This window comes from Epinephelus fuscoguttatus, linkage group LG7 (assembly GCF_011397635.1).
Source record: "Epinephelus fuscoguttatus linkage group LG7, E.fuscoguttatus.final_Chr_v1".
NCBI lineage: Eukaryota > Metazoa > Chordata > Actinopteri > Perciformes > Serranidae > Epinephelus > Epinephelus fuscoguttatus.
The window spans coordinates 224,454-252,099 of record NC_064758.1 but is presented as its reverse complement, the minus strand read 5'-3'; the positions used below and the strand labels follow the sequence as shown (position 1 = coordinate 252,099).

Genomic DNA, 27,646 nt, shown 5'->3' with positions numbered 1-27,646 from the left:
GACACTGTCATATTTGTGTAGGAATTAAGCTACAATACATGACATATGTTGTTTTAATTAATAAAAACAGTGTGAATAAAGATTACATAACATAAAAATAACTGCAGTCTTTGTTAATTGATAGCCGCTTAAATTAAACATTTTTTATAGGGCAAGTAAAAACTGACTTCGGGCAAGTGAAAAAAAACCTTAGCGTTGAACCCTGATGATTATTATTATTATTATTATTATTATTATTATTATTATTATTATAATCACATTTTTGTCAGTGCCTCCCAGCAGTAAAAAACAATAATTCCTAATAATATCATTAATTAAATGAATGCAACCTGGACCCAGATAAGCAGCAGAAAATGGATGGATGGACTAAGCGATGAAAATTATGAATTCAATGATGAACGTTTTGCGAAAATCAGCACCTGTCAATTGTGAGATAATGAGCTTCCCAGCTCTGTTGCTAACAATAGTGATAATGTCTGCTGCAGGTCTGATTGGTGCTGCCTGACACTCAGCGACAAAGTCTCCTGCACATTATGACAGGTGTATAATGTGTAAAACATCCCCCAATGGCCCCCAGTTCACACACAAACATGTTAGAACCAACATAAACACCTACAGCAGGCAAGAGACAAGACTTCAGACTTGCAAATTGAATTGAAGAAGTTGTCTTGCCTCTGAGCTGGGACTGGGGTAGTAACAGCACCAAGACAATGTCTGTATAAATAGGACAGTCGGCAGGACAGGATCATGGGAGGCGTCGGTGTGACGCTTTGACGATGTGTTATGTGTGCAAAATACAGCAGGGATATAAAAAGTAACTGATACAGTTAGCGGCTGGCTCAAAGAAGAAGAATAGTGGCTGAAAATGTCCGTAAATTGGGAAAACATAATGTCCAGGAGCTCCTAACCCTCTGAGCAGAGGACAAGATCAGCCATCATTGCCATGTTTGCCATTGTTATTGTTTGGAATGCGCTGCTGATGTGTAACATACACATCAGCAGCACTTTCTATATATAACAATAAAGGCTGAAGCTGTTGAATTACATGTCTATACATGTCTATAATCACACATAGGAGTTGCAAGAAGCTACAATTGTTTGGTCCTGTGTAAAAATGCAAAGGCAGCATGTTCAGGCATTTTTTGGTGGGCAAGACTTAGCTGGAGGCAAAAGAATTCTCCACAGACATAAGCTAGTGCTAGCTAGCATGTTCTATTGGCTTGTTTTAGACAATGAAGGAAAATGATGCAAGTGGTGCATTCAGAAATACTCATTCTGAGTGCCGCAGCACACTCTGGCACAAACTGAACTGTTTGGGATGCTGTCGTAATGTACTGTTCAGGTCCAGAGCACACTCTGGCACTCTATCAGGGGAGATTGAGCAGCAGAGAGCTGAGCGGAGTGAATGTGTGATTAATTTAACCATTCGTTCATTCATACAGAAAAAAAAACGCTCAGTTTCTTCGATCAACAGGGCTGTCACTTTAGTGTGGAGCGTCAGACTGAGTTTACGAACGCACCATGTCAGGTCGCTCACTCTCTGGGACTGCGAGTGTTACTTGAAAAAGTAAACTCTGACCAACGGGACCAGACTGCTGACTCGTATGCTCTCATTTAGTGGATGGATGATTTGACAGGACTGCTAAAGATGGGATGTAGGGATGCACCGAAATGAAAATTTGTGGCCGAAGCCGAATAAAATTAAATGCTTGGCTGAATGCTGAATACCGAATACCATATACCGAATACAGTTGTTTAGTTTTTCATTAGTTTTTGCAGATGAACCCCCTCCAGATAGTGTTGCCATGGTACCAAAATTGGGACCCAGGGTACGATACCAGTGAAAGTATCACGGTTCTGAGTAGTATCACGATACCACAACGAAAATGAGGCAGATGTGCCTTTTGTCATTTATAAAAAGATAAATCACCTTTCTATAATACATCACTGATATTTCAATGGAATAAATTACTTATTGACTTATTCATACTTCAAAAACAGCATCAATAAGTGATTAAACATAGGGGGGATCAAAATAAAATAAATTAATAAAATAAAAATCAACCAGCCACCCTCCTCCCCTAAGTAAAGAACAGTCCCTTCATAAGTAAAGAACAGTCCCTAAAGTGCACTGAGGTTTTTGTTGGCCGTTCCCTGCCACACAGAGAGAAATGTGAACGGCTCGTTTCTCCTCTGACATGTCACATACCTGTGTGCCGCCACGACTCGGCTGTCCAGGTACTTTTGGGCAGTCATGACGCCAAGAAGAGGACATTATTGGAGCCGGAATTCTCCATCGCCGTTAAGCCTTATCTTGCACCGTGAAACACTATGGCTGCTGTATTGCTGCTGCTGGTTGAAATCTCTAATGATTTATTTTGCTCGCACAAAAGTATTTTTAGTCGCAAATGCGAGTGCGGTGACGCACGCTGTTTGATTGCGTTATCAAAACACAACGCTATTATTCAGCCTTGCTTTTCACTTACTCCACTGAATACCGGATGTGTGTGTTTTTTGCAATATTCGGTCGAATATATTCGGTTACCGAATATATTCGGTTACCGAATATTTGGTGCATCCCTAATGGGATGGCAGGCTTTGTGATTGATTACTATACCAATCTTAGAAAGGAGGACGACACTTGAACGGTATCCTCCTGTTTGTTTTGCTATCAAAGCTAATGTTAGCTAATATGCTAAAACGTTAGCATCACAGCGAAATCCAATGTTCCTCTTAACTCTTTCCTAATTTCCAATTAGGTGGACATGATAACCCTTAATAAACAAAATTCATCCCTACAACAGAAAATACTCTTTCCCTAACCTGATATGAAGTGTGCACTGCACTGCAAGTCTTTCTGATGATTGCCTCTGTCCAGTGCATTTGTCTTATTGCATGTTCTCTTCTTTTTTGTTGACGGGCAGTGGTGGTGGCTAGGAGATAAAATTTAAGTTTTGAGCCATGACTCCTTCTATTCTGGCTCCCAATAACACAAAAGACAACATTTTAAAACTCCTATGAAGCCTACAGCCCTGTGGTGGCGAGTGGTGTTTTGCCTCCCCCTAATAAAATTATTATTATTATTATTATTATTATTATTAAGATTATTATATTATAATCATGTCAGAGTGGCCTTGTTCTCAGTACTATTAATGATGGAGGACAGAGCTGATACTTACTGTGGTGTTATGGGTTGTAGGGGAGGACAGGTCACAACATTCACCCAACAGTATGGAAGCTGCAAATATCACCACTGTTGTCACCATGGCAAGCAGCAGACTCTCTAGAACTCTGGAAAAGTGCAGACACCAGATCAGCTTCTGTAATTACATGCTTGAAAAGAAAGTAGGCTCACATTTTCAAATCACAGCTTTCAAAAGTTCAAATGATATTTAAAGGGACATTGTGTAGCATTTTCAGTTGTTTATTGGCAAAAATCGATGTGTGCAATCATAAATATGTCATCATAGGTGTATTATTGCCTCCACCAATAATCTGACTTATTCTCTTAAAAGGAGAATTTCAGATTTGTTTGTACATTGGGCGGGTAAGTCGTTTGGGGGGTTCCATAACATTTCGCCATCTTGAAAATACATCTGCCCGCAAGGGACATATAGCACTACCAGGGAATAGCCCCGCCTTTGGCGTTTTCATTGAGAGCCAGGCCAGCGCTGCGTGACTGAGAAGCCGAAAGAGAGGAGCAAGAGGCGCTTCGCTACTACCCCAGCACTACTGCAGCATAACAAAGTCCCACTCTTTGAGCATAATGCAGGATCATATGCAGCATCACGGGAGACGGAATCATCGTCGCCAAGAAAGTGCAAAATCAAAAAGGCAATGTGACTGGCAAATTCAAAAAACGAGGGTCAACATCAGGGTAGCCTTTCCCAGGTGGAAAGAGCTGCTGAAGGAAAAAGGTAATGCAATCACAGGCCAGCGCCGCAGTCAGCAGTGCAGTGATGCCAGGAGAGGGATGAGGTGTGTGAGGTTGAGCCACTTGTCAGTTATCGAAAGACAAGACGTGATTGGTTTGTTTCGATTTACACTCGCCCCAACAGTCCTACCTTGTAAACACAGCCAGCATGGTGAGGAGGGGGTTTGTCAAGTCGTGTCATGTGTGTCTGAGTAGGAGCCTGAATGAATACTCCATGAAGTATCAGATGACATGGTTTCATCAATGTTATCATAGCTTTTTGGTACACAGCGGCTACCTTTGTTGCAATACGCGATTGAAACAGTGAGGTGCTAGAGTGCGCTATCCGTTTGAATGCAATGTATGATTTCAACGTTAGATGGGAGAAATTCCTACACACTGTGGCTTTAAGACAGTCACTATCTTTGATTGAAAGGCATGATGTCGGACTGTTCTCTGTGTGAACAGGTGATAGCAATCACCTGATAAACTTGGCCTTTGGATGAATGTGTCTGATGCGGTACTTGGCCAGGCTCTTGTTCATGTAGTTGAAGAGCGCCCCCAGCAGGCCACCCACCATCCCCATCAGGACAAAGAAAGCCAGGTCCACTGCTGTCCACAGGTGGCAGTTCTTATCTCCATCTGAACACTGAAGAACAGGAGTGTTTCAGCAGGGTTAAACTGATACATTATTGTGCTCATATGATATATCAGCCTGACAATGATTATTATCATTATTATTATTATTGTTATCATCATTATTATCATTATTATTGGTATTGTTATTACTATTGTTCACAACAATAGTAATAATAATAATAATATTAATAATTGTGTATTTTATCTATAGAATGCTTTTCAAGATGCTAAAAGATGCTGAGGCGGCACGGTGGTGTGGTGGTTAGCACTCTCGCCTCACAGCAAGAGGGTTGCCGGTTCGATCCCGGGCATGGGAGCCCTTCTGTGCGGAGTTTGCATGTTCTCTCCGGGCACTCCAGCTTCCTCCCACAGTCCAAAGACATGCAGATTGGGGACTAGGTGAATTGGTAACTCTAAATTGTCCATAGGTGTGAATGTGAGCATGAATGGTTGTTTGTCTCTATGTGTCAGCCCTGTGATAGTCTGGCGACCTGTCCAGGGTGTACCCTGCCTCTCGCCCGATGTCAGCTGGGATAGGCTCCAGCCCCCCCCCCGCGACCCTCAAGAGGATGAAGCGGTTAGAAGATGAATGAATGAATGAATGAATAAAAGATGCTATACACCTCAAGTTAAATACAAATTCCTTGAGAGCAAAACATGATAGATAGAAAAATATAGCCCAGAGCATTAAATCCAATATTAACAGCAATTCTAAATAGGTGGTTTTGAGTTATTTCTTGAAAAAGATAACAGTACAGTGCAGTTACAGATGTGTTTGGGGAGAGGAGGAGGAGGAGGTGGAGGAGGGAGTTTTGGGAAGCAGCTATTGAGTCTGTCACCTGTTCTGGATGGTGGAATCAGGACGTTGGTGTCAAGAGATATGAGAGGAGTCTGAAGAAAGGAGTATAGTGGGCAAGGTAGGAGGGGGCTTGGTAATAGTAGGTTATGTATGTGATGAGGAGTTTGAATTGAATCTGTTGTGGGTGTTGTGGTCATGGGAGCAGGAGTAAGCACCTGAGCAGCAGCGTTCTTGATGTAATGGAATTCTATCAAGGACTTTGGATAATGTACCACATAAAATAATATTGCAGCAGTGGAGTCTGGATGTGACGAAGGCATGGATCAAGGTTCCAGCAGCAGAAAAGGGGAGGGATGGAAGGAGACAAGCTATATTTTTGAAAACAAAAGTGCTGTTTAGATAATGACATAGATGTTTGCTGTCGAAAATGAATCCAAGATTGTGTGGGTTGAAAGACAGAGTGAGGCTGTTGCTGGTGTGGCGGAAGCTGTGAGCAGTTTTGGTGAGGGATTTTGGACCAGTGACAATCATACCAGATTTATTATAGTTTAGTTTGAGAAAGGTGGTTTGCATCTATTATATAACTGCATATAACTGCAATGAGGCAACCATGAGATATGACTTCAGGGAGCAGTATCAGTGGTGTCAAGGGAAGTTTAAAAAAGTTTTAAAAGCAGTGAGTCTTAAACCTTTTTCCATTACCACTTTTGGCCACACAGAGTCAAACCATGCAACACCTGTTTGTCTTTCCATTACAAATTAAGACACGCTGAGCCATGCCGAGCCACTCAAGAGAAGGGCCTTCTCTGGAGCAGGGCTAAAAGCGCAACTGACTCCCTTCAAGTGCAGGCATGAAAATGGGTCAGGGGTGAAACAGGTGAGAAGGATACGAGAGCGTCCAAATGCTTATTAGGCTTGTGCCGATTTCCGGTTTAACCAGTTTGGTCCGGTTTAAGAGCTCCACCCGGTATAATTCTCATCAACCCAATAAACCGGAAGAGAGAGAGAAAAAAAAAGCTTTTCTCATCAGCGGCGTGTCAAGGGGCTATATTCAACTTATCTTGCATTGTAACATGCATTATGACAACTTAATAAGGTTTATGTTTGTTTATTAATTAACTGGAGGAGCCTACAAGTGTTTAGTTTGTCTCAGAGGGACTCCACAGCTCTGCTCCGCTCAGCTGTCTGCTGCTGCTGCGAGAGATCAAATTTCACTGGGGGCGGGGAAAAGTGCAAGGCAGTCAGCAGTCATTCAGTTTGTTGCCCTAACCCGTTTCCACTGAAGAAGTTCCTGGTACTATTTAGGGGGCTGGAACTACTACAGGAACATCCTCTCGTTTGGCCCTCTCAACCGCCGTGTCTCCACTGAGAGAGCGGAGTCAGAGGAAGGTTCCTTGGTGTCCTTCTGCGTCTTCTTCTTCTTGTGTAACCTTGTGTGTATTGGCGGTTAATACAGCATTACCGCCACTTAGTGGATTGGAAGCGCATTACACCTATAATGGGCTTTTATTGGGAAAAATAGCTCAAATGCAACCCCCAGTGATAAAATTAGGTATATAATTTGATATATTGGTTCGATTAGATATTTGGCTTTAAATCAAACTGATTGGAAAATTTTCAAACCGGCACAAGCCTAATGCTCATATCTTTTTTTTTTTTTTTTTTTTAAGATTTACTCTAGTGGTGGTCACATGCAGAATTACAAGATTGCACAAAAACCAAAAGTATGAATGTATAATTAAGTGTAAATAAAGTATCTTTACATGTTCACATATGTTGTATAAGAGACGAGTCCAGGGGTGAACTGAGACACAAATTCAGCCCGGGACATTCAGGTGCACCACACACCGGCTCACATGTTTCTACCAATAATCTTCTATATGCTTGTACACACTACACAAACACTGTCCTCAGAATCCACTGCATAAGAAAATCAGCAGTTATTGTTTAATTCCAGACTATAAAATAAATGCAATAATGAATTGGCCACAAATGGCTATGTGCTTATTATTTAACTTAAAAAAAGAGCATATGACTCTATCCTAATGCATCTAATTTTATGCACAACATAACTGTCTGCCCTGTCCTGCCCAGCCCTGCTCTTGTATTACATAAGCCCATTTTATCTCCATGGCTCACAGCCATGAACTGAAGAAATATAAATTGGGCAATAGGCCCTATGGTCAACTTTTAATCAACTTAATACTACAACAAAAAAATCCCACTTAGTACTACTAAAAAGGTTTTCCTCTGGCTAAAATGTAATGCATAGTAGGCTATGCCTTCACATTACACCTGTCATATTTCTGGTCTCATCCTCCTTCTCATCACGACTGGGATTAGTCTGTCCCTCAGCTTCATTGTCCTTGGGACTGGGAGCACCACCAAACGTTAATTGCGTGCAACCACAGGAAAAAAGCAAGCACATATTTTCTTTCAGTACTGGCTTAAATTACAGTGCTCAGCATAAATGAGTACACCCCCTTCGAAAAGTAACATTTTAAACAATATCTCAATGAACACAAAACAATTTCCAAAATGTTGACAAGACTAAGTTTTATATAACATCTGTTTAACTTATAACATGAAAGTAAGATTAATAATATAACTTAGAGAACAAAATTTTCAGTTTTATTCAAATTAGGGTGATGCAAAAATGAGTACATCCCACTGAAAGTCTCTGGAGCAAAGCTAAATTTTAGACTACCAATGTCCAATTTAACAATAATCAACCACAGGTCAGTCTAATTATTCATTACACAGGTGTCCAGCAGATAGTTGACTATAAAAGGGTGTTACTTAAAGTAAACCCCTTCCCATTTCATGTTGTTAGCAATGGCACCACATGGAAGAGAAATGTCACAAGACCTGAGAGTAGTAGAAAGCCAAACTGGGGTGACTCTTTCTCGTGACACAATATGGTGTACACTGCAGAGGAATGGCATGCGTGGGTGCCGTCCATGAAGGAAGCCTCTCCTAAAACCCAGGTACAAAAAAGCCCGCCTAGAGTTTGCCAGGGCCCATGCTGACAAAGATGAAGACTACTGGGACTCTATACTCTGGAGTGATGAGAGCCAGATAAATGTTTTTGGAACTGATGGCTTCAAAACTGTATGGCGACGCAAAGGTGAGGGATACAAAGAAAAATGCACGGTGCCTACAGTGAAACAGTGTCCTTATCTGGGGTTGCATGAGTGCTGTTGGTGTCGGGGAGCTGCATTTCATTCATGGCATCATGAACTCACAGATGTACTGCTCTATACTGAAAGAGAAGATGCTACCATCACTCCGTGCCCTTGGTCGTTGTGCACTTTTCCAACATGACAATGATCCTAAACACACATCTAAGGCCACTGTTGGATTTCTGAAGAAGAAGAGGGTGAAAGTGATTCAGTGGCCAAGTACGTCTCCTGATCTGAACCCAATTGAACACCTATGGGGAATTCTGAAGAGACAAGTTGAGCATCACTCTCCATCCAGCATCCAGTCTCTAAAAGAGGTCATTCTTGAAGAATGGAAAAAGATCGATGTAGCAAAATGTTGGCAACTTGTTCATTCCATGCCTAGAAGATTTGGTGCTGTCATTAAAAATCATGGAGGCCATACAAAGTGCTAGATGTAGTAGTTTTTGTTGTGGGGTGTACTCTTTTTCTCTACTCATCGCCCTTATTTGAGTAAAACTGAAAAATGTGTAATCTAAGTTATATTATTAAACTTACTTTCATGTTGTAAGTTAAACAGATGTTATATTAAACTTGGTCTTGTCAACATTTTGGACATTGTTTTTGTGTTCATTGAGATATTGTTTAAAATGTTACTTTTCAAAGGGGTGTACTCATTTACGCTGAGCACTGTATACTGAGTTATTGCAATACCTAGTAGGCTAATTGGCCTCTTGAAATGGACACCTAGAAGAAGTTTTTTCCGCGCCACCCTTTCTTTTTTTACCGGCTTTATCCATGTTTTCTGTCTTTCTCCTTTCTCAGTAGCTAGCACTAACGGTCACACTAGCCTGGTTTCCCATGAGTAATGACTGATGACTGCGCTGAGCCAATCAGATTTCAAGAAAAACCGAGAGCCTCTTTCGTATTGGAGGAAGCCGCTCTTATCTCCTCCTTCAAGCATCAAAACACAAGATTGACACCTACATTCCCTCTGAACATCTCACAGCAAACTAACAACATGGGAGGGACGCGCATTGCAGACTTGGCAGCTAGCAACTAGCTTAACATTCACTAGTCTCACCAGACCAGCCCCACCGGCTCACTTGGTGACCACCCATCGGGATTCGTCCCGAACGTCCCGATGGCCAATCCGCCATTGGACGAGACAATTTCTCTCATGAAATGCCTGCATGCATATGTTCGTTACGTCTTTTTTCTGTGGCTTTGTCTTTTTTCTGTGTTTTTAAAAGTGCGTTCAGCTCTCAGTACTTTTGTAGCTTCTAACTGAATCTCTGTGGTTTGAAGTTTAGCTAATGAATAAATATTGCAAAAATCTAGGGGTGAATTCCTTACCAAGAAATTTCTTCACACTGTTAGTAAAGGTGTCTAATAACACATATAACAAGACTTGAATTTAACTCCCATAGGAAAATACATGAGAGCTGCAACTTTATTGGTGAAAAACTGAAAATGTTTTGCTCTGCCTTATGTTGCTTGTGAGGGGTCAAACAAGGGTTTTTTCTGGATTATGAATTGATTGCAAGCATTTGATTATCACCAAAACCACTTCTTGGTGGAAAAAGAGCCATGCCCACTTTTACATGTAAATTCAAAAGTAGCTTTATTCATTTATTTCAATATCTCAAATACTAGTTAGAAAACTACTGCTCCACAATGTCAAATGTCTCAAAAATCTAGGTCTGGGTCTTCTACAGACTCTACATCATCATGGATACAGTTCTTGCATGTAATGCCTTTACAACTTCCGTATGCTGAGATAACCTTGACACCATGCAGGTGTCAAGACACTGTTGTGTCTTGCATCGGCTCATAACCATAAACTCCTACCATCCATCTATAGTCACTGGGGTCCAAATACATGCTCTGCAGAAGCATCCAGTCATGGGTTTGGAGATGAGCATGGAGAGAATGCTGTGCAGCTGCACCCCGTGTTGGAGATAAAGTTTCTGGTTTGATCAGCCTGGCCACTGACTTCGGTGAGAACATGTTGTGTCGAACTGTACCCAAAGCCGTACCTGGTGCATGGTATAGGTGCTGGAAAATTACGACATCAGCCCTGGTCATCGCGCCTTTACTAGCTTGTATGTCAAGGAAGATACACCTCTGTTTCTGAGAGAGAGCTTCTCGGATCTTCCTGACATTGTAAGAGCCCTTAGAAGTGTTTAAGAAGAGTGGATGATTGGTGCTTGAGCTATGGTGCACCAGCACTACCAGCACCCCTGTATCTTCTGCCTGCACCTGAAAACAGAACAACATATGTGCGAAGTGTCTTGAAGTGAGCAAAAAACAAAATCAAACATGCAATTGTCAAGTTATTTATTAATTTTACAACTCTCCTGAGAATAAAAACACAACATGGCACATAAAAATACAGCACAAGACAGCAAAAAATATTGACCACAAAATTGTAGTTGATGTTAGAAATCTAACAATGCTACAAAATGTTTTACTGACCTCAACAGTCATTTGTAGCAGCAGCCAATGTCAGTGTCACAATCGAAGTGTCAGCATCATAGTCACACTGCTCCAAAGTGATCTGTTGTTTGTTGAAGTTGAAGAGAGGAGACGGATGACCTCACTCTTGTTATGAGTGTTGTCCATGAACTTTGCCCTTAGTGTCAAATGTATCATATCTGGTCAAATCCGTAGATCACGGCAGGAGTTCTTCGTACGGCGGATGTGGTGGTGATCTTTAAGCGAGCTGCTATAGCCATGAAAGACCACAGTGATCTTCTGAGAGCAACTGGCATTGCATGTACTTTACGACATCTATTGCGCGTCTGTCCATCCTGGAAGAGGGATCTCTCTTCAGTTGCTCTTCCCGAGGTTTCTACCATTTTTTTTCCCCCTGGTAAAGGGTTTTTTTGGGGGAGTTTTTCCTTATCCGCTGTAAGGGTCCAAAGGACAGAGGGATGTCTTATGCTGTAAAGCCCTGTGAGGCAAATTGTGATTTGTGATATTGGGCTTTATAAATAAAATTGATTGATTGATGTAGCTCAGGTAACTGTTGGCAACCTCCTGCCAAGTCTGACCTTGTTCGCACGTCACCATGTAGAGAAGCCATCCAGCATCAACCCCCACACTGGAGCAAGGTTGGTCAGTGAGGTCAAGTGGATTGGTCAAGTCCTTCAGGCCTCAGAAAAGCCTTGTTGTCTTGTTCATTTTTGATCTTTGTTGCTGAACAATGACAAGGGGAACGGAGTCAGCTCATCCTCAGAGCTTGTCTTGACTGTCACATCCTGTTGGGCGAAGAATATCAGTTGGAGGGGCAACTTAAGTGAGTTTAGGTTAATGATCTCGTCATCAACCTTGGGAATTTTTCTGAGCGATGATGGGACCTGTACCTTGAACTTTACCTTCATAGTCGATGTCACTATCACATCAACCTCAACCTCATCATCTATCTAATCATCAGTTTCAACTATGGTAGCAAGAGCACCAGAAGCATCAGAGATGCCAACTCCATTTGTTTCCTGTCACTGAGGAAGCAGTATTTGTAATTTTGTGTCTCTGCATACGACTCTGTGCACCCAAGCTGGTGTAATTTGTTGACCATCCACTTGGACCTGAAACTATGATCCTGTTGTATGGCAAGCCCCATCTTGTATGGCTATCGTCTGTCTTCACAAGGCTCAAGAACATCTGAAGGCTCCCTGGAACAAGTGCCAGCTGACTAGGGATATCAGACTGTGTGCTGCATCTTTTCGTGGACTTGGACAAGTGTCATCACCTCATGTTAGAGTTCTGGGTCCATTCACCATTCCAGTTCTGAACCATTCACAGAGCTCATAGGAAGCAGTCTCTCACTCCTCATAAGTTTTCCTTCCTACATCTTTAGTCTTGGAGCAACGACCACCTGTCTTGAGAAGAACTTTGCAGCACACATGATACAGGATGTCCTCTGCTACCAAGTCACTGATCCCTTCCAGGTGGCCAATGACTTCAGTGCCCCGGTGATACTTAATCCTGTGCTGTCTTCAGCAAGCCTGTCTTCAGTCCATCCGCAGTTAAACTGTCAGGAACTCTGGATTTATTGGGAAGAGATGAGATCAGTAGATGCACTGAACCCAGAGCACATGTGTTGTCTCTTTGTCTGTGCTGACACTTTCTCCACTGCTGCTGCACGAGCTGACTTTGTGGTGAGGTGACCTGGACAGATTTGTACAAATCATATTTACACTCTACATGGTGTCTTAGCCTGCCAACATTTTGTGCCTACTTCTTAAGTTAGCAGAGGTGCAGGGTTAACGTCCACATCTAAACTGTTAGACTGTAATGCCCTACAAAGGAAAAAAGCAGTACCTTAATTTTTGGTTGAAAATGAGTTCTAATCATTCATGTGACATTAAAGGGATAGTGCACCCATAAATAAAAATTCAGCCATTATCTACTCACCCATACGCTGATGGAGGCCCTGGTGAAGTTTTAGACTCCTCACATCCCTTGTGGAGATCGGCGGGGGGAGCGGCTAGCACACCTAATGGCAGACGGTGCCCCAGACTAACGTCCAAGAACACAAAATTGAATCCACAAAGTATCTCCATACTGCTCATCCATAGTGATCCAAGTGTGCTGAAGCCCCGACATAAAAAGTTGTTTGGAAAAACGTCATATGAACTCTGTTTTTAGCCTCACTGTAGCCTGTAGCTCTGACTGCTTCTCTATGCTCTGCATTGTCTCTCCATGGTCCCCACAATGACTTGAGCATGTCTGGCACCTGCCACTCCAAACTCACTTACTTGCTGTGAATGCCAACCAACTACACTAGTAAACAGTAAGTACTTACCATGGTAAATAGATTCATAAATCAGCCCATAAAGCTACTTTTTAATTTGCATGCACCCAGCAATGTTTATTTTCACCAAAAAAAGGGAGTTATGATGAGCAGGTTAAAGTGTGTGTGTTTGTTTTTCCACCAAGGAGTGGTTTGGTGCAAAACAAATGTTTGCAATTGATTCAAATCCTGAAAAAAACCTACTTGACCCCTCACAATCTGCATAGCGCAGAGGTTAACATTATCAATTTTTCACCAATAAGGCTGCAGGCACCCAAACTTTCAGGAGCTCTTTGAATTGAAGTCTTTTTATATGTGTTACCTTTACTTTACTGCGCTCTGAGAATGAAGGGTTACTTGTGGTGCCTAAAGTCACCAAAAGCAGATCAGGAGCCAGAGCCTTCAGCTATCAGGCTCCTCTCCTGTGGAATCATCTTCCTGTTGCAGTCCGGGAGGCAGACACCGTCTCCACATTTAAGACTAGACTTAAGACTTCCTTTTTTGATAAAGCTTATAGTAAGGGCTGACTCAGGCTTGCCTCGTACCAACCCCTAGTTAGGCTGACTTAGGCCTAGTCTGCCAGGGGACCTCCTATAATACACCGAGCACCTTCTCTCCTTTGCTAACACTCATGTCCTGTTACTGCATCTCGCTAACTCGGCTGTACTGCATGTCACTAACTCGACTTCTGACTGACTTTTGCGTCCCCTTGCAATACACTGTGTTACCTCGCAATACTTTTTGTGCTCCCTCGCAATAAATTTTGCGTTCCCTCACAATACTTTTGCATTCCCTTGCAATACTTTTGAGTTCCCTCGCAATAGTTTTGTATTCCCTTGCAATAACGTTTTGGATTCCCATGAGCCACCATTGTCACTTCCTCTTAGATGCCCGCACTGATCAGTGACCAACGTAAACTTGTATAAACCTGGCGAGATCTCCTTTTAAACTGTAGCATTGTTATTATTGTCTTTCATGCCATTGTAAGTAGCCTACTTAATTAGGTTCGGGAAACGGCACCATGCCAGTTCTGTGTCAGTCAAAATGCGTTATTTGTGACTCTGGGCCCAACTCTGCCACTGATTGGCCAGTCTGACATTCTTCATAATACATAAAGAACATTAGTGATACACATAGGCCTAACAGAAATATGTGTTTGTTTGGGGAGAAGTTAGTGGTGTTACTCGTTCCACAGGCGAAGGACCCCGGACACATACAGTAAATACACCGGTTGTGACTTTTAACATATGTGAGTCTTTGTGACTCTTGGCTCTTGTCCCCTAACTAACGCTTGTTTCTGTTTCACTAACGATATTTTCACCCGATTAAGTCACATCCCGTTATTTCCCGTTATTTCCTCTGTAAACCTGTAAACGTAAACCAACGTTACAGCAGCCTACAAGCATGCTGTGTCCATAAATCAGCTCAGACACTGTTAGAAATGTAGTATTTAGCCTAATAACATCATGCTACAACAGTAATAATGTCAGCTTTAGTCAAATGGCTCTAGCTCTCCCGGTAAATGTCATAAACTCTGGACACATTTTCCCTGTATGTTGACATGATAATAGCCGTGTTTGCCAGATCGCTCTTAGCTTAAGAGGATGTTCTAAGATCGAGCTGACCCACTCTTAACAGTCTTCATAGCAACCAAACGCTCACAGCACCAGCCGCGGCAGGCACATTAATATTACACTAAGCAAGGAGACGTAAAAATAGTGCACACCGTATATATTTTGATCTATTTTATACTTAAGATTTATTTTGTTTAGCATTAATTGGTGACAGAAAAGAATGAATTTCATTTTGCAGGGACAGCGGATGGGAAATAGGTTTTCAGATGGATAAATTTCGAGAAAATAAGGGAAATAAGGAAAAATGGAGAAAAATAAAGTGAAAGAAAAGATTCCATATAAAGAAAAACTCCAGAAAGAGGTATTTAGAAAAACTAAAAGAAAGAAATAACCTCGACCCTTACAAGCTGCCTGCAGCAGAATGGAGCAGCGACCTGAACCGTTTACCGTCTTCCACATTTATGGACATAGTGAATTACCTCGTTTTTGGAGTTAGTTACTATACCATGCAAGAATTCAAGAGCTACAAATCGCTGGAAAGCTACGAGCAGTTCTGCTGCAGCTGGGTGAAAGACCTGTCCATATACCAGCCCCAAAACTGTGAAAACACAGTTGTGCTTGCAAAGGTAAGGTTACACCCTCCACCTTTGAGCTAGCCTACCTGCTATGTTGTCTGAATAGTGGTGTTGTGTTTGCGTTGTGAACAGAGGAGGTTGTTGTGATCATGATTGGTTGATTTCTTTGTCATTTCACTTATGTATTTTCATACATAAGGAAACAAAATTCTCTTTCCAGGACAATTAAATAAAATTAAAAGTGCAGTTAATAGGCTTAATAAATAATCTAGGATAATGTGCGTCCGTGTAATGAAGTGATTTATTATGACAGCTGTGGGGGGGGCATATGTGCTCGGGGTTGAGGAGTCTGACTGTCTGCGGACGGACCTCTTACCTGATTTCATGGGGGAAAACAGGCAGTGGAAGAGGTGTGAGGGGTCCTTTATATGATGTTTAGAAGCTCTACGTGTGCACTGTCTGTTGATTGTAAATGTCTGGCAGGGATGGAAGCTAAAGAGATGTTTAGGCCGCATTGATTGCATCGGGAACACAATAACTTCTGATCACAACAAGCCGATTCTGGTGGTATGCTTTCAAAATGGCGGAAGGGGGCCCAAAGGGGGCGGTGCATGATGTTGTGATGACACGTCCTCAAGCCTAATACTGACACCATTTCCCTCAGTGGAAACGGAGCTTGTATTTACTTTAAGTTCACAGATAAGAAACAATAAATTGTGAAGACAGTAAGGCCTCCACTAAAATAGCATTTTAAGTCTGGTGTGTGACTTATCCTTCAGGGATTTATATTTCGGGATTTATCCAGGTTTCACATGAGAAGAGGGAAAGATTGCTAGCTGCTAGGCTAATCAATACATTGTAAAATGCCATAAGCTTGTGCTTATAATGTTAGCATTTTGTATTTGTTTGGAAAGCTTGTTTAGTACAGGACAGTTGTTTTGTCAGTGAACCTTGTGAGTTGTAATGGGCCAAACTGTTTGCCGTTACCTTTGTTACCTATATGTTTTTGTTGTTATGTATATGCTGAAAAGATCGCTAGTTGCTAGGCTAATTTATACAATGTAAAATGCCATTGGCTTGTGCTAATAACGTTAGCATGTTGTATTTGTGGGGAAAATGTGAGTTGTAGTGAAGCCAATTTGTGTAATTGTTTTTCAAATTGTCTCTGTTAAGCCATGTTTAATGTGTGTTTTGGGTGTGTGTCAACTAAATTTAACAGCACTTCACAGAAACCTCTGCCGCCAACTTGTGTTTTAGAGGTGTAACTGCAGAGTGATGAAGACACACCACCGCAGAAGTAAAAATGCTCACAACGGCATAGCGACATGCGTAGGCTACGTGCATAGAGTCTATGTGCAACCATAAATCCCCTTTTAGCGACTCTTTACCTTGAATTCTCCAAAGTTGAGCAGACCAGGCAGTTGGAAGGAGCCCCACTTATTGAAGTTGATCCCAGATCGGAAGAAGTTGAGGGTGAAAGTGGCCGACATGGAACAGAAGAGCTAAAACAAAATGAAACAGAGGAGCTGAGAAAAGTACTTCATGCTATGTATGGTGTAACTGTATAGTCCAGTTCTCGCTGACAGACTGAGGCAGTGGGCTGATAGAGGAAACCCCTAGTTTGGCCTTTTCAAGTATTAGTGATATCCACTGATGGCTGCCCACTGTTCTTGACCTTTAACCTCTGCATACTTACTGAAGCCATGTTTCCAGCAAGCAGTCTGGTACAGTTCAATTCAGTTTGGTACACATTTTTTCTGTTTCCACCATGAAAAGTTGTGGCTGGTACCAGAAAAACTGTTCCTTACTGTCCCCATTTTTGGTCACTCCTCTGTTTGGGTACCTAGCACACAGATCTGGAACTAAAAGGTGGAACTAGACACAATGCAGTCCATTGATTGGACAATAGAGGACTGTCACTCTTGCTCAAGACTAAGTTGTGGCTGGTTTTGAAGCTTATGTAACCACTGTTCATACTGAAGTAGTCGTACATACATCAGTAAACTGTAACTATAGAATGAAAGGATGTTTGCTGCCTCTTGCAGCAGCTGTAGACTGAGAAAAAAATAATGTGACTCACTGGGCTGACTGACATCAACTTTTAAGGTGTAATGTTTACTGTAATGTTACTCGATGCATGAGTTGACGAATTGAATCCATCAGCACACCTAAATTTCAATATAACAACTTTGACCATTCAATTAGTTTATATTGTCTTTCTTAGATGACACTGACTTTTAGTAATGAGTGGATCTTCAAGTACACACACACACACACACACACACACACACATTTAAGAGTACTGTTTGCAGTGGAAATGCTAAACAGACCTAGGGTCTAGTACCATGTCTGAAGGGTTACTTTAGGTTCCAAAGGTACTACTCCGAAAGTGTATGGTGAAAACAGGGTTTTAGTGACACTTGCACTGCTAGTGTGGCCGCAAACTAACAAGTCCCTTTTTGTGTTTACTGAATAAGGTAACATACCACTTTCCAAGTGAGGGCCTGGTTCCAGAACGAGGACCCCTCCTCCAGACTGAAGAGTATGCCACCTATAGGAGCACCAAAGGCAGCAGCTACTCCAGCCGCAGCACCCGCTGACACAAAGTCTCGCTTGTCCCTGAAAAACAGTTAAGTCAACACAATAAGCTATGTTTGACAATATTTCCCACATATTCTGAGCTGAAGGGAAGCAGTGAACAGTGTACAATGTTTTGGTAATAAGAGTGTACCGCAGCCATACCGGTCACTGCGGAAGTATGGAAAATCGAATTTGATCCTCTTGAAAGTGATGCTCTGAAACTGATAGAGGGACAAAACATCTGATGAACATGCTTAACCCATGATACAAGCCGAATGCATGAGTGGCTGGACCATTTCATAGTCAATAATTTTTACAATCAAAATGCATTAGGAGGTAATCTTTCAATGGCCAGTATAAACAAGAGGAATGACTACAGCAAGCAAACCCTGTTTCAATGTACATGTGAGCGCCAGACTATTGTTTATAAGGCATAATTCAGATCTTTTGAAGTGGAGCTGTATGAGGTACTTATCCAGAGTCAGTGTATTACCTATAGTAGGTGTCTGTTGGCAGGAGCATCACCACAGAAGCTAAACAATGTACTGCTGTAGAGGGGTCGGCAACAAAATGTATTTTAGCCACCTACAGAAATCAGTATCAGTTTAAGTTAAGGTGGCAAGATTTTGGAAATGACAGCTGGGGACATTTCCAGCTTGTCGGTCAATATCATTCAAATACTCAATGTTATTATCTATGAAATATAAGATGAGGACAATACATGTTTCATTAGAAATGGTAACTGTTGCACTATAATAAAGTATGGTACAGACCAACTGATAAAATTGGGTACTATATATGTAGTATATATATCCTTTTTAGTTTTTCCTGGAGTGCAATTTTTATATATTTTTTCTATTTTATTGACTATTTTATCATTTATATTCTATTCTAATTTAAATATTTGTATTGTGTATTATGTGTACTAACAAAATGGTCTCAAAGACACACAAAATAATCACATACAAAATTACCACAAAAAAAGATGCATAATGACTATGAAGAGACTTTAAATAATCCTCATCATCATCATCCTCATCATCATCATTATCAAAATAAAAACCCAAATCAACAAATAGACATAGCAATGTGCCTTGCTCTTATATAGGTGAGGTGGTTGGGCCTTTTGCAAATTGTTTCATGATCTACCCATAAACATGTGGCATGATAACACGTAAAAAGTCTCAATTGCTTGAGTATCACAGTCATTTGAGAGTTGGCAGCCTTGCAGTCAAAAACAGGGACATTTCTGGGGACAGCTCCAGCCATGGAAAGGCCAGCAAAAACTGGGTCCATTGCCAAAAAAAGGGTATTTCTGGTCAGCCTTGTTTAAGTGGACAGTACATTGAGAATATTTTCACCACTTTACCTTGCCGCCAAACAGCTCTTTCTGACAGGGAACTGAAGCCCCCAGACTCGTTTGATAAAAATCTTTTACCTCATTTTACCTTACAGAACACAGGAGCTGCTGGTCTACCGCTGACTCTATCAGTTAGTTAGTGTTATTGTGTGACTTCAATGAATCCGAACTAACCCTTAAAAATAAAACCAAAGTCACACAAAAGCACAAACTAACTAACTGATAGAGTCAGCGGTAGACCAGCAGCTCCCGTTTTCTGTGAGTAAAGTGACTGTTTTTGTCAAAGGAGTCTGGTGGCAATATACTCACTGCTGTATATAAGAATAAAGACACCAAACATCTTGTATCACGAATATGTAACAGATTACAAAACTCCAAAAATGATTCCACTGTCCAGGTCAAACAGAAATGAGAGAGGGAATTGGGCCTGAAGACATCTGAGGATGATTGGAATAATACTTGGGGGGTCAAGCTAGGACCACTAATTCAAGATCTTGGAGAGAGGGAGTTCTGCTAAGAAAAACATACAACGATATTTTGTGACTCCAAAATTGAAACTTCTACAACAGGGATCTCAGGGGCGGGATGAATACTGGAGGCTGTGTGGTAAATCAGTGCAGACCACTTTCATATTTTTTGGGAATGCTTACTAGTAGGGCTGTGTGATATGACGATATATATCGTGTGACGAGAGAAAAATGTCTATCGTTTCATATTTTGCTCTATCGCTTACATCGCTATGACGCAAATTACACTTTTTACTGCAATATTTTTCGTCATTTGGACGTTTCATTGATCTGATTCACCAGCTTTCTCACTGCCAGCGCTCCCTCTCTTCACTCACTCTCTAGCTTGCTTGACGACAACTTTTTATTCATTGGATTAAAATGTGCTATATCCGGATAGGTATCGTTATCGGGATATGAAATCACCTATAGATGAATTCGGCGAGCGATTTGTGTATGCCACCATCTTGCGGCGGCGCCATTGCTGCGGTGACGTGTCAGTCATCAATTCATTATGCTGTCATTGTGAACTTACTCTCTACAATGACAGCATCATGAATAGCTGGATTGATGATGTTGGACAGTGGCCTCCGGTAACTGATGAAGGCGTGACAATTAATCATTATGGACAGGCTATGTGACCATCACATCATACTGAAGGCGTTCAATATTCATTGCCTTCAATATGATGTGACGGTCGTCTAAAAGGCGGTGTAAAATTTGCCCGACCCATCCGGAGCTCAGGTAATTCTGACCCTCAATCAGAGACCTGTAATTGCCGTTCTTCTGGTCAACGGAGGCCAGGCGATCAATAAAATATTCTTGAATACCTAAAACAAAACACAAACACATGTCGTTGTTGTTTTTAGTCACGTAGCCTGTCCATAATGATTAAATGTCACGCTGCTAGCTTGCTAACGTCAGCACACGTAACGTATGCTAACGTTATATTGCACAGTGTTTAATGATACAGTGTATTATCTCCCTATTACTCTAATCTTTCCTGCTTATCGCTCAAACAAATGATGAATTTCTATATTAATATCGGTACTCATTTAAGATACCTTCGTCAGTTACCGGAGGCCACCATCTAATATCACCACAGCAATGGCACCGCCACAAGATGGCGGCATACACAAATCGCTCGCCAAATTCGTCTATATCGGGATATGAGATTTTGGTCATATTGCCCAGCCCTACTTAGTAGTCTATCCATATTGGCAGGAGATTTCCAAAGACATAAGGAACATCTTTGGGAAAAAGCTGATGACTCTTTTGTCATATTGTACTTGGGCAAAACCATGGACAACCTCATGAGCCAGGATGAATACCTTTACGAAGTAAGTATTTTTTTTTTTCCCCTGAGGGGAAATTCAATTTTTTCATTCTTGCTGTCAATTACACACAGGTCCGAAAGACACACAGACCTATACATGCACAAAGTGGAGAGATGTCAGAGTGAGGGGGCTGCCTTGGTCAGGCGCCACGAGCGGTTGGGGGGTTCGGTGCCTTGCTCAAGGGCACCTCGGCAGTGGCCAGGAGGTGAACTGGCACCTCTCCAGCCACCAGTCCACACTCCATATTTGGTCTGGACGGGGACTCGAACAGGCGACCCTCCTCACGACTGTGACCCTCCTCAAGACTGTGACTTATCAATATTGATAAGTCACAGTCTTAAAAAAAGGGTGATTTTCAGACTGTGACTTATCAATATATAAAATACCAACATATAAAATATCGAAAAAAAGGAATGTAACTTGTTGACTGGATAGTCCAAAAAAAAACTGTGTATACTTAAACTTATACTGATTTTTTTTTTTTTTTTAGGTGGTTAAAACATACCCTGCTATTGCCCTCGTTTACAGCAGGACTTGCTTAGCTTCTGTGGCAGCACTCCTGCCTGCTTCTCTTAACTAGGGGTGTGCTGACTGACATCCACAGTAGGTAACACGCTTGAAAAATTGTGAGCCTTTCCTTTAAGAGATGCCAAGGTCAGATATTTTCAAATCCTGTACGCAGAAGAGTTCAAATAGATTGGTGCTCTGTTTATATTTCATTTAGTAGCTCTGTAATATATTGTTGTGTTTTGTTCTGTCTATATGTAAAGTGTAATGCTGCTATCTTTGTGAAGTGCAAATGGGAGTTGGATTGTCAGTGGGGTCATCCATGGTTAAAAAAAGGTTATATATACTGTAGACATATAAAATCAGACACATGAACCCTAACATCTTGACATGCATAAGCATAAAAATAAATAGAATCTCAGCATAAGCAGTACATTCAACTGTAAAAATCAGTGTTTATGTCACTGATTGTTGATGTAACGTTCAGGTTGTGTGGCGGGGTACCTGAGGAAGACCAGCTCCCACAATGGCTCCACTGTGTATCATTGGACCTTCTTTCCCCACAAACAGACCTAAGTGGACACACAGACACACACACACACACACACACACACACACAGAGTCAGAGGCACTGTCCGTCCACCTGCTCATCACTGACTTATCACCTGTACATCAATGATAGCACTGATTGATCAGTCACTGTATCTCTAATTAACCCTCATCATTACATCCTGACATTTTGCTTCTATATTAGCTGGAGGTTACAGCTGACGTACAGTATTTTTTCATTGTTTCATATGTGCTTGAGTTTACATGAAAGGTTACAGTTTTGCATCTGGAGTTGTTCACAAAAACTTTTTTTGTTTCTTGTTGAGTTTACTGAGTTACAAAGTTTAGTGAGACATTTAGAAGAAAATTGCTTCTATGACTTCTACCTTTCCTATACATTCACAAAGTTTAATTTAGTGGAGGAATAAATATTTATTTATTTTCTTAAGTAAACATACCAGCACACACACACACACACACACACACACACACACACACACACAATCTTTATTACAAGTAAAAGTCCTGTACAGAAGTATTCTCAGCTTCATGTAGTTCAAGTATCAGCAGTAAAAGGAGAACTAATGTTCATTTCACTAAGTTCAGTCATGAAATTGGGTCAGGGGTGAAAAAGGTGAAAAGGATACAAGACCCGCACCTGCTATTGGGTCCCAGGGTTAGACTTAGACTTAGACATGTCTTTATTAATCCCTTTGGGAAGTTCCCTCAGGGAAATTGAAGTTCCATATCACACACAGCACTGTTAAATATACATATACATAAATAATATAAAATAAAATAACACTGGAAGAATAGAGAGAAATACATATATATATATATATATATATATATATATATACGTGTCTATATAATATATATAAATTACATAGTATTCAGTATTCACAGTATAAACAGAACACAGTATTTGTATGGTTGTGTTATTATTGCACATGTATTGTATTGTACATGGTTACAGTTTGATGGCACGGGGGACAAAGGAGTTTTTCAGTCTGTTTGTCCGGCTCTTTGGAAGGAGCAGCCTGTCGCTGAACCGGCTCCTCCAGCTGCTGATGACAGTGTGCAGAGGGTGGTTGGCATTGTCCAAGATGCCCCGCAGTTTGTTAAGAGTTCTCCTCTCCGCCACTGTCACCAGGGGGTCCAGCTTCATGCCGACCAGCGAGCCGGCCCGTCTGACCAGCTTTTCCAACCTGGAAAGTTCTGCCTTTGATGTGCACACCACAGCGTAGGAAAGGACGCTGGCGACCACGGACTGGTAGAACATCCACAGGAGATTCCTGCAGATGTTGAAGGATCGTAGCCTCCTCAGGAAGTACATCCTGCTCTGAGCCTTCTTGTAAAGCTGCTTAGTGTTGCTCCTCCAGTCCAGCTTGTTGTCCAGCCACAGGCCAAGATATTTATAGGTCTCCACGACCTCCACCTCCTCTGCTCCTAAAAGAACTGGTCTGGGTCTGGGTCTGTCCCTCCCAAAGTCAATGACCAGTTCTTTAGTTTTTGAGGTGTTAGGCTGCAGGTTGTTTGTGTGGCACCAGACAACAAAGTTCCTCACCAGGCTCCTGTATTCCTCCTCTTCATCGTCTCTGATACATCCCATGATGGCATCTGCAAACTTCTGAATGTGACACGTTTCAGAGTTGTAGCAGAAGTCCGCTGTGTACGGAGTAAAGAGGAGGGGGGACAGCACAGTCCCCTGCGAAGCTCCTATGCTGCTGACCACAGTGTCAGACGTGATGTCCTTCAACCTGACATACTGCGGTCTGTCGGTGAGGTAGCCGGAAATCCAAGCAACCAGGCAGGGGTCCACATGCATTCTGATGAGTTTTTCCTGGAGTAAAAGGGGCTGGATGGTGTTGAAGGCACTCGAAAAGTCCAGGAAGAGGATCCTGACAGTGCCGCTCCCCTTGTCCAGATGCAAGTGGTTATGCTCCTCGATTGTTTTTTTGGTGGAAAAATTAGCTTCCAAATGCTTATATCTGATTTCTTTTAGATTTACTCTAGTGGTGGTCACATGCAGAATTACAAGACTGCATAAAAACAAAAGTATGAATGTATAATTAAGTGTAAATAAAGTATCTTTACATGTTCACATATGTTGTATAAGAGACGAGACCAGGGGCGGACTGGGACACAAATTCAGCCTGGGACATTCAGGTGCATCGGCCCACACACCGGCCCGCACGTTTCTACCTATAATCCTCTATATGATTGTATACACGACACAAACGCTGTCCTCAGAATCCACTGCATAAGAAAATCAGCAGTTATTGTTTAATTCCATACTATAAAATAAATGCAATAATGAATTGGCCACAAATGGCTATGTGCTTATTATTTAACTTAAAATAAAAGCATATGACTCTATCCTAATGCATCTAATTTTATGTACAACATAACTGTCTGCCCTGTCCTGCCCAGCCCTGCTCTTGTATTACATAAGCCCAATTTATCTCCATGACTCACAGCCATGAACTGAAGAAATATAAATTGGGCAATAGGCCCTATGGTCAACCTTTAGTCAACTTATTACTACAACAAAATTAGGTGGGGGCACCACCTAATGTTAAATGCGTGCATCCACACGAAAAAAGCAAGCACATATTTTCGTTTAGTACAGGTTTAAATTATAATGACTTATTGCAATACCTAGTAGGCTAGTTGGCCTCTTGAAACAGACACCTAGAAGAAATACGCAATTTGCCAAAGCCAAACTTGCACATTACACACTCACGAACGTTAGCTAACGTTAATACACCTGCTATAATGGCACTGTCGGCTCCAGCTCCATCTCCGTCGTTAGCAACACCAGCAGCCTCAGCCCGTCAACCAATGCCGCAGCCAAACAGGTTGGTTATTTTGGAGCACTTTGCTGCCTCTTTTTGTAAAGATTTAAGTTTTTCTATTCAAGTTTTTTTCCACGCCACCCTTTCTTTTTTACCGGCTTTATCCATGTTCTCTGTCTTTCTCCTTTCTCAGTAGCTAGCACTAACGGTCACACTAGCCTGGTTTGCCATGAGTAATGACTGATGACTGCGGCTGAGCCAATCACATTTGAAGAAAAACGAGAGCCTCTTTCGTATTGGAGGAGGCCGCTCTTATCTCCTCCTTCAAGCATCAAAACACAAGATTGACCCCTACGTTCCCTCTGAACATCTCACAGCAAACAAACAATAGCTGTGTTCGAAATTGTCCACTCACTCACTCACTCACTATTCCCTATTTCGTGTTTACTATATAGTGCACTACATGGGGAACAACTGAACGAGATTTCGGACACTAACTGAAATTTTTTCTTCTTCTCCTCTGGCAAAAGACGACTGCGTTGCATTGTGGAATATGCGAGTACAATGTAGGGTACATCGTTTGTTCACTCACATTTGCTGTGCATTGTGGGTATTTTATAGTCCACTATATAGTGAATGAAATTAACTGCGAGAATTCGAACAACACTACAAAATGGCGAACACACTATATAGTGCACTATAGGGTGCGATTTCGAACACAGCTAGTATGGGAGTAGACTCACAAGTCAGTCTTTAGACGCTTTGCTTAACTAAAGACTGATGACTTTCTCCCTGATTTTGTGTTTAGATGGGCGGATACAATTTCAGAGTTTAAAAAAAACTCCCTACGTTGCAGAACCAATAGTAAATCCGCAGGGCGGTCCTTCGGTGGCTCGCTGAACTCTTGTGCTTGTAAACATAGTCCCACTAGAAACACATGTAGCGGTACAAAATGGCTCAGCCGCACTCGCAGAAAACGCCGTCAAAGTTAGTGGATGTTTGTCGCGTTTGCGGCGACACATTCTCGCCAACTAAAAGAAACAAACATAATCTTTTACAAGGCCATGACTCATGCGTCCGGCCGGACTATAGAGGGAATCGCCAGCAGAGCTTTTAGCTATACATATATATATATATATATATATATATATATATATATATATATATATATTTTTTTTTTTTTCACATCACTGTACCACCGTTTAGACTAATCTGTTGTTTGAAAAGTCTATGAACACAATGACTGAACAAACATTACTATTTCTTAGCCGTTAGCGGTGTCTGTAATAGGTAATAACTAATTAAACGGTGTAATGGAAGGAGGGAGACACAGGTTCTTCGTAACTCTGTTTATTTCACCAGCACACAACACATGGCTAACAGTAACTTCTGCTGCTAAACTTCCGGCTTGAGGTCACGTCATCACGTTATCACGCCCAGCCCCCCGCTGGCTACGGTAGCCTCATATGAACAATAAGTTATCTCATAACATCTCTCCTTTTTAGAAGAGAAATAAACATTATAAGTAATCAGTGAAATTACTACTTGCCACTGAACTGCAAACCATTTTTCTCTTACATCTGAACCTACTATCTGAAAGGCAGACATTTATAACTATTCCACTGTAGTGTAAATAAACCGTAACATGCATAAACAGTATCAGTTTCCATTTGACAGTATAAAACATAACTTTTTTTCATAATAATACTCTCCCATTCTCTCTCCTCAACTGAACACTGGACATCATCGGGGTAGATTACACTCAGTCCTGAGAAGGGATTATTCTGCCCTTATGAGAGAGAGGAGGATGAACCCCCCCCCCCTTAAATTCAGTCCTCATCCTTGTCTGTGTCTCCTGTAAGAACAAACACTCGCACAGATCTAATAAAGAGGACTCCTTAACCTCACGGCCCCTGGAGGTCAGTCTCCGGGGAGTGGTGGACTGGAGAGGAGACCGCGGTGCGGGACCTGGCGATGGCTGGCCCTGTGACGGCTCCTGTGGAGTCGCCACCACCGTAGCTAGGGAACTGCAGTCATGCTGTGTTGGGACAGGAGCAGCACACTGCTGTTGCTCCACTGGATTGGCGGTCTCAGGGACAGCGTGGAGATGTCGCCTGTTGCGACAAGTCACTGTACCGTTGTCCATTTCCACCACATAGGATCTTGTCTCTAAATCTGAGAGGCAGTTTAACCTCACGGCCCCTGGAGGTCAGTCTCCGGGGAGTGGTGGACTGGAGAGGAGACCGCGGTGCGGGACCTGGCGATGGCTGGCCCTGTGACGGCTCCTGTGGAGTCGCCACCACCGTAGCTGGGGAACTGCAGTCATGCTGTGTTGGGACAGGAGCAGCACACTGCTGTTGCTCCACTGGATTGGCGGTCTCAGGGACAGCGTGGAGATGTCGCCTGTTGCGACGAGTCACTGTACCGTTGTCCATTTCCACCACATAGGATCTTGGCTCCTTAGACATGCTGATGACTGTAGCAGGTGTCTTCCAACCTTTGTCCCCGTCGAGCTTCACCCTGACCTTTTCACCTGGGTGCAGCTCAGGG

General features: G+C 42.0%; 1 protein-coding gene across 3 annotated transcripts in view; it reads right to left on the bottom strand.

The window, feature by feature from the left end:
* clcn6 (chloride channel 6) overlaps positions 1-27,646 on the bottom strand; it is a 122,732-nt gene that overhangs the window by 79,835 nt on the left and 15,251 nt on the right. For all 3 annotated transcript variants that reach the window (XM_049581656.1, XM_049581657.1, XM_049581655.1), the window contains exons 8-13: positions 22,254-22,321; positions 18,202-18,260; positions 17,946-18,078; positions 16,848-16,961; positions 4,396-4,562; positions 3,180-3,291 (exon numbers count right to left, since the gene is read on the bottom strand). In XM_049581656.1, coding sequence (XP_049437613.1) covers positions 3,180-3,291; positions 4,396-4,562; positions 16,848-16,961; positions 17,946-18,078; positions 18,202-18,260; positions 22,254-22,321 — 653 coding nt within the window. The remainder of the gene's footprint in view (positions 1-3,179; positions 3,292-4,395; positions 4,563-16,847; positions 16,962-17,945; positions 18,079-18,201; positions 18,261-22,253; positions 22,322-27,646) is intronic.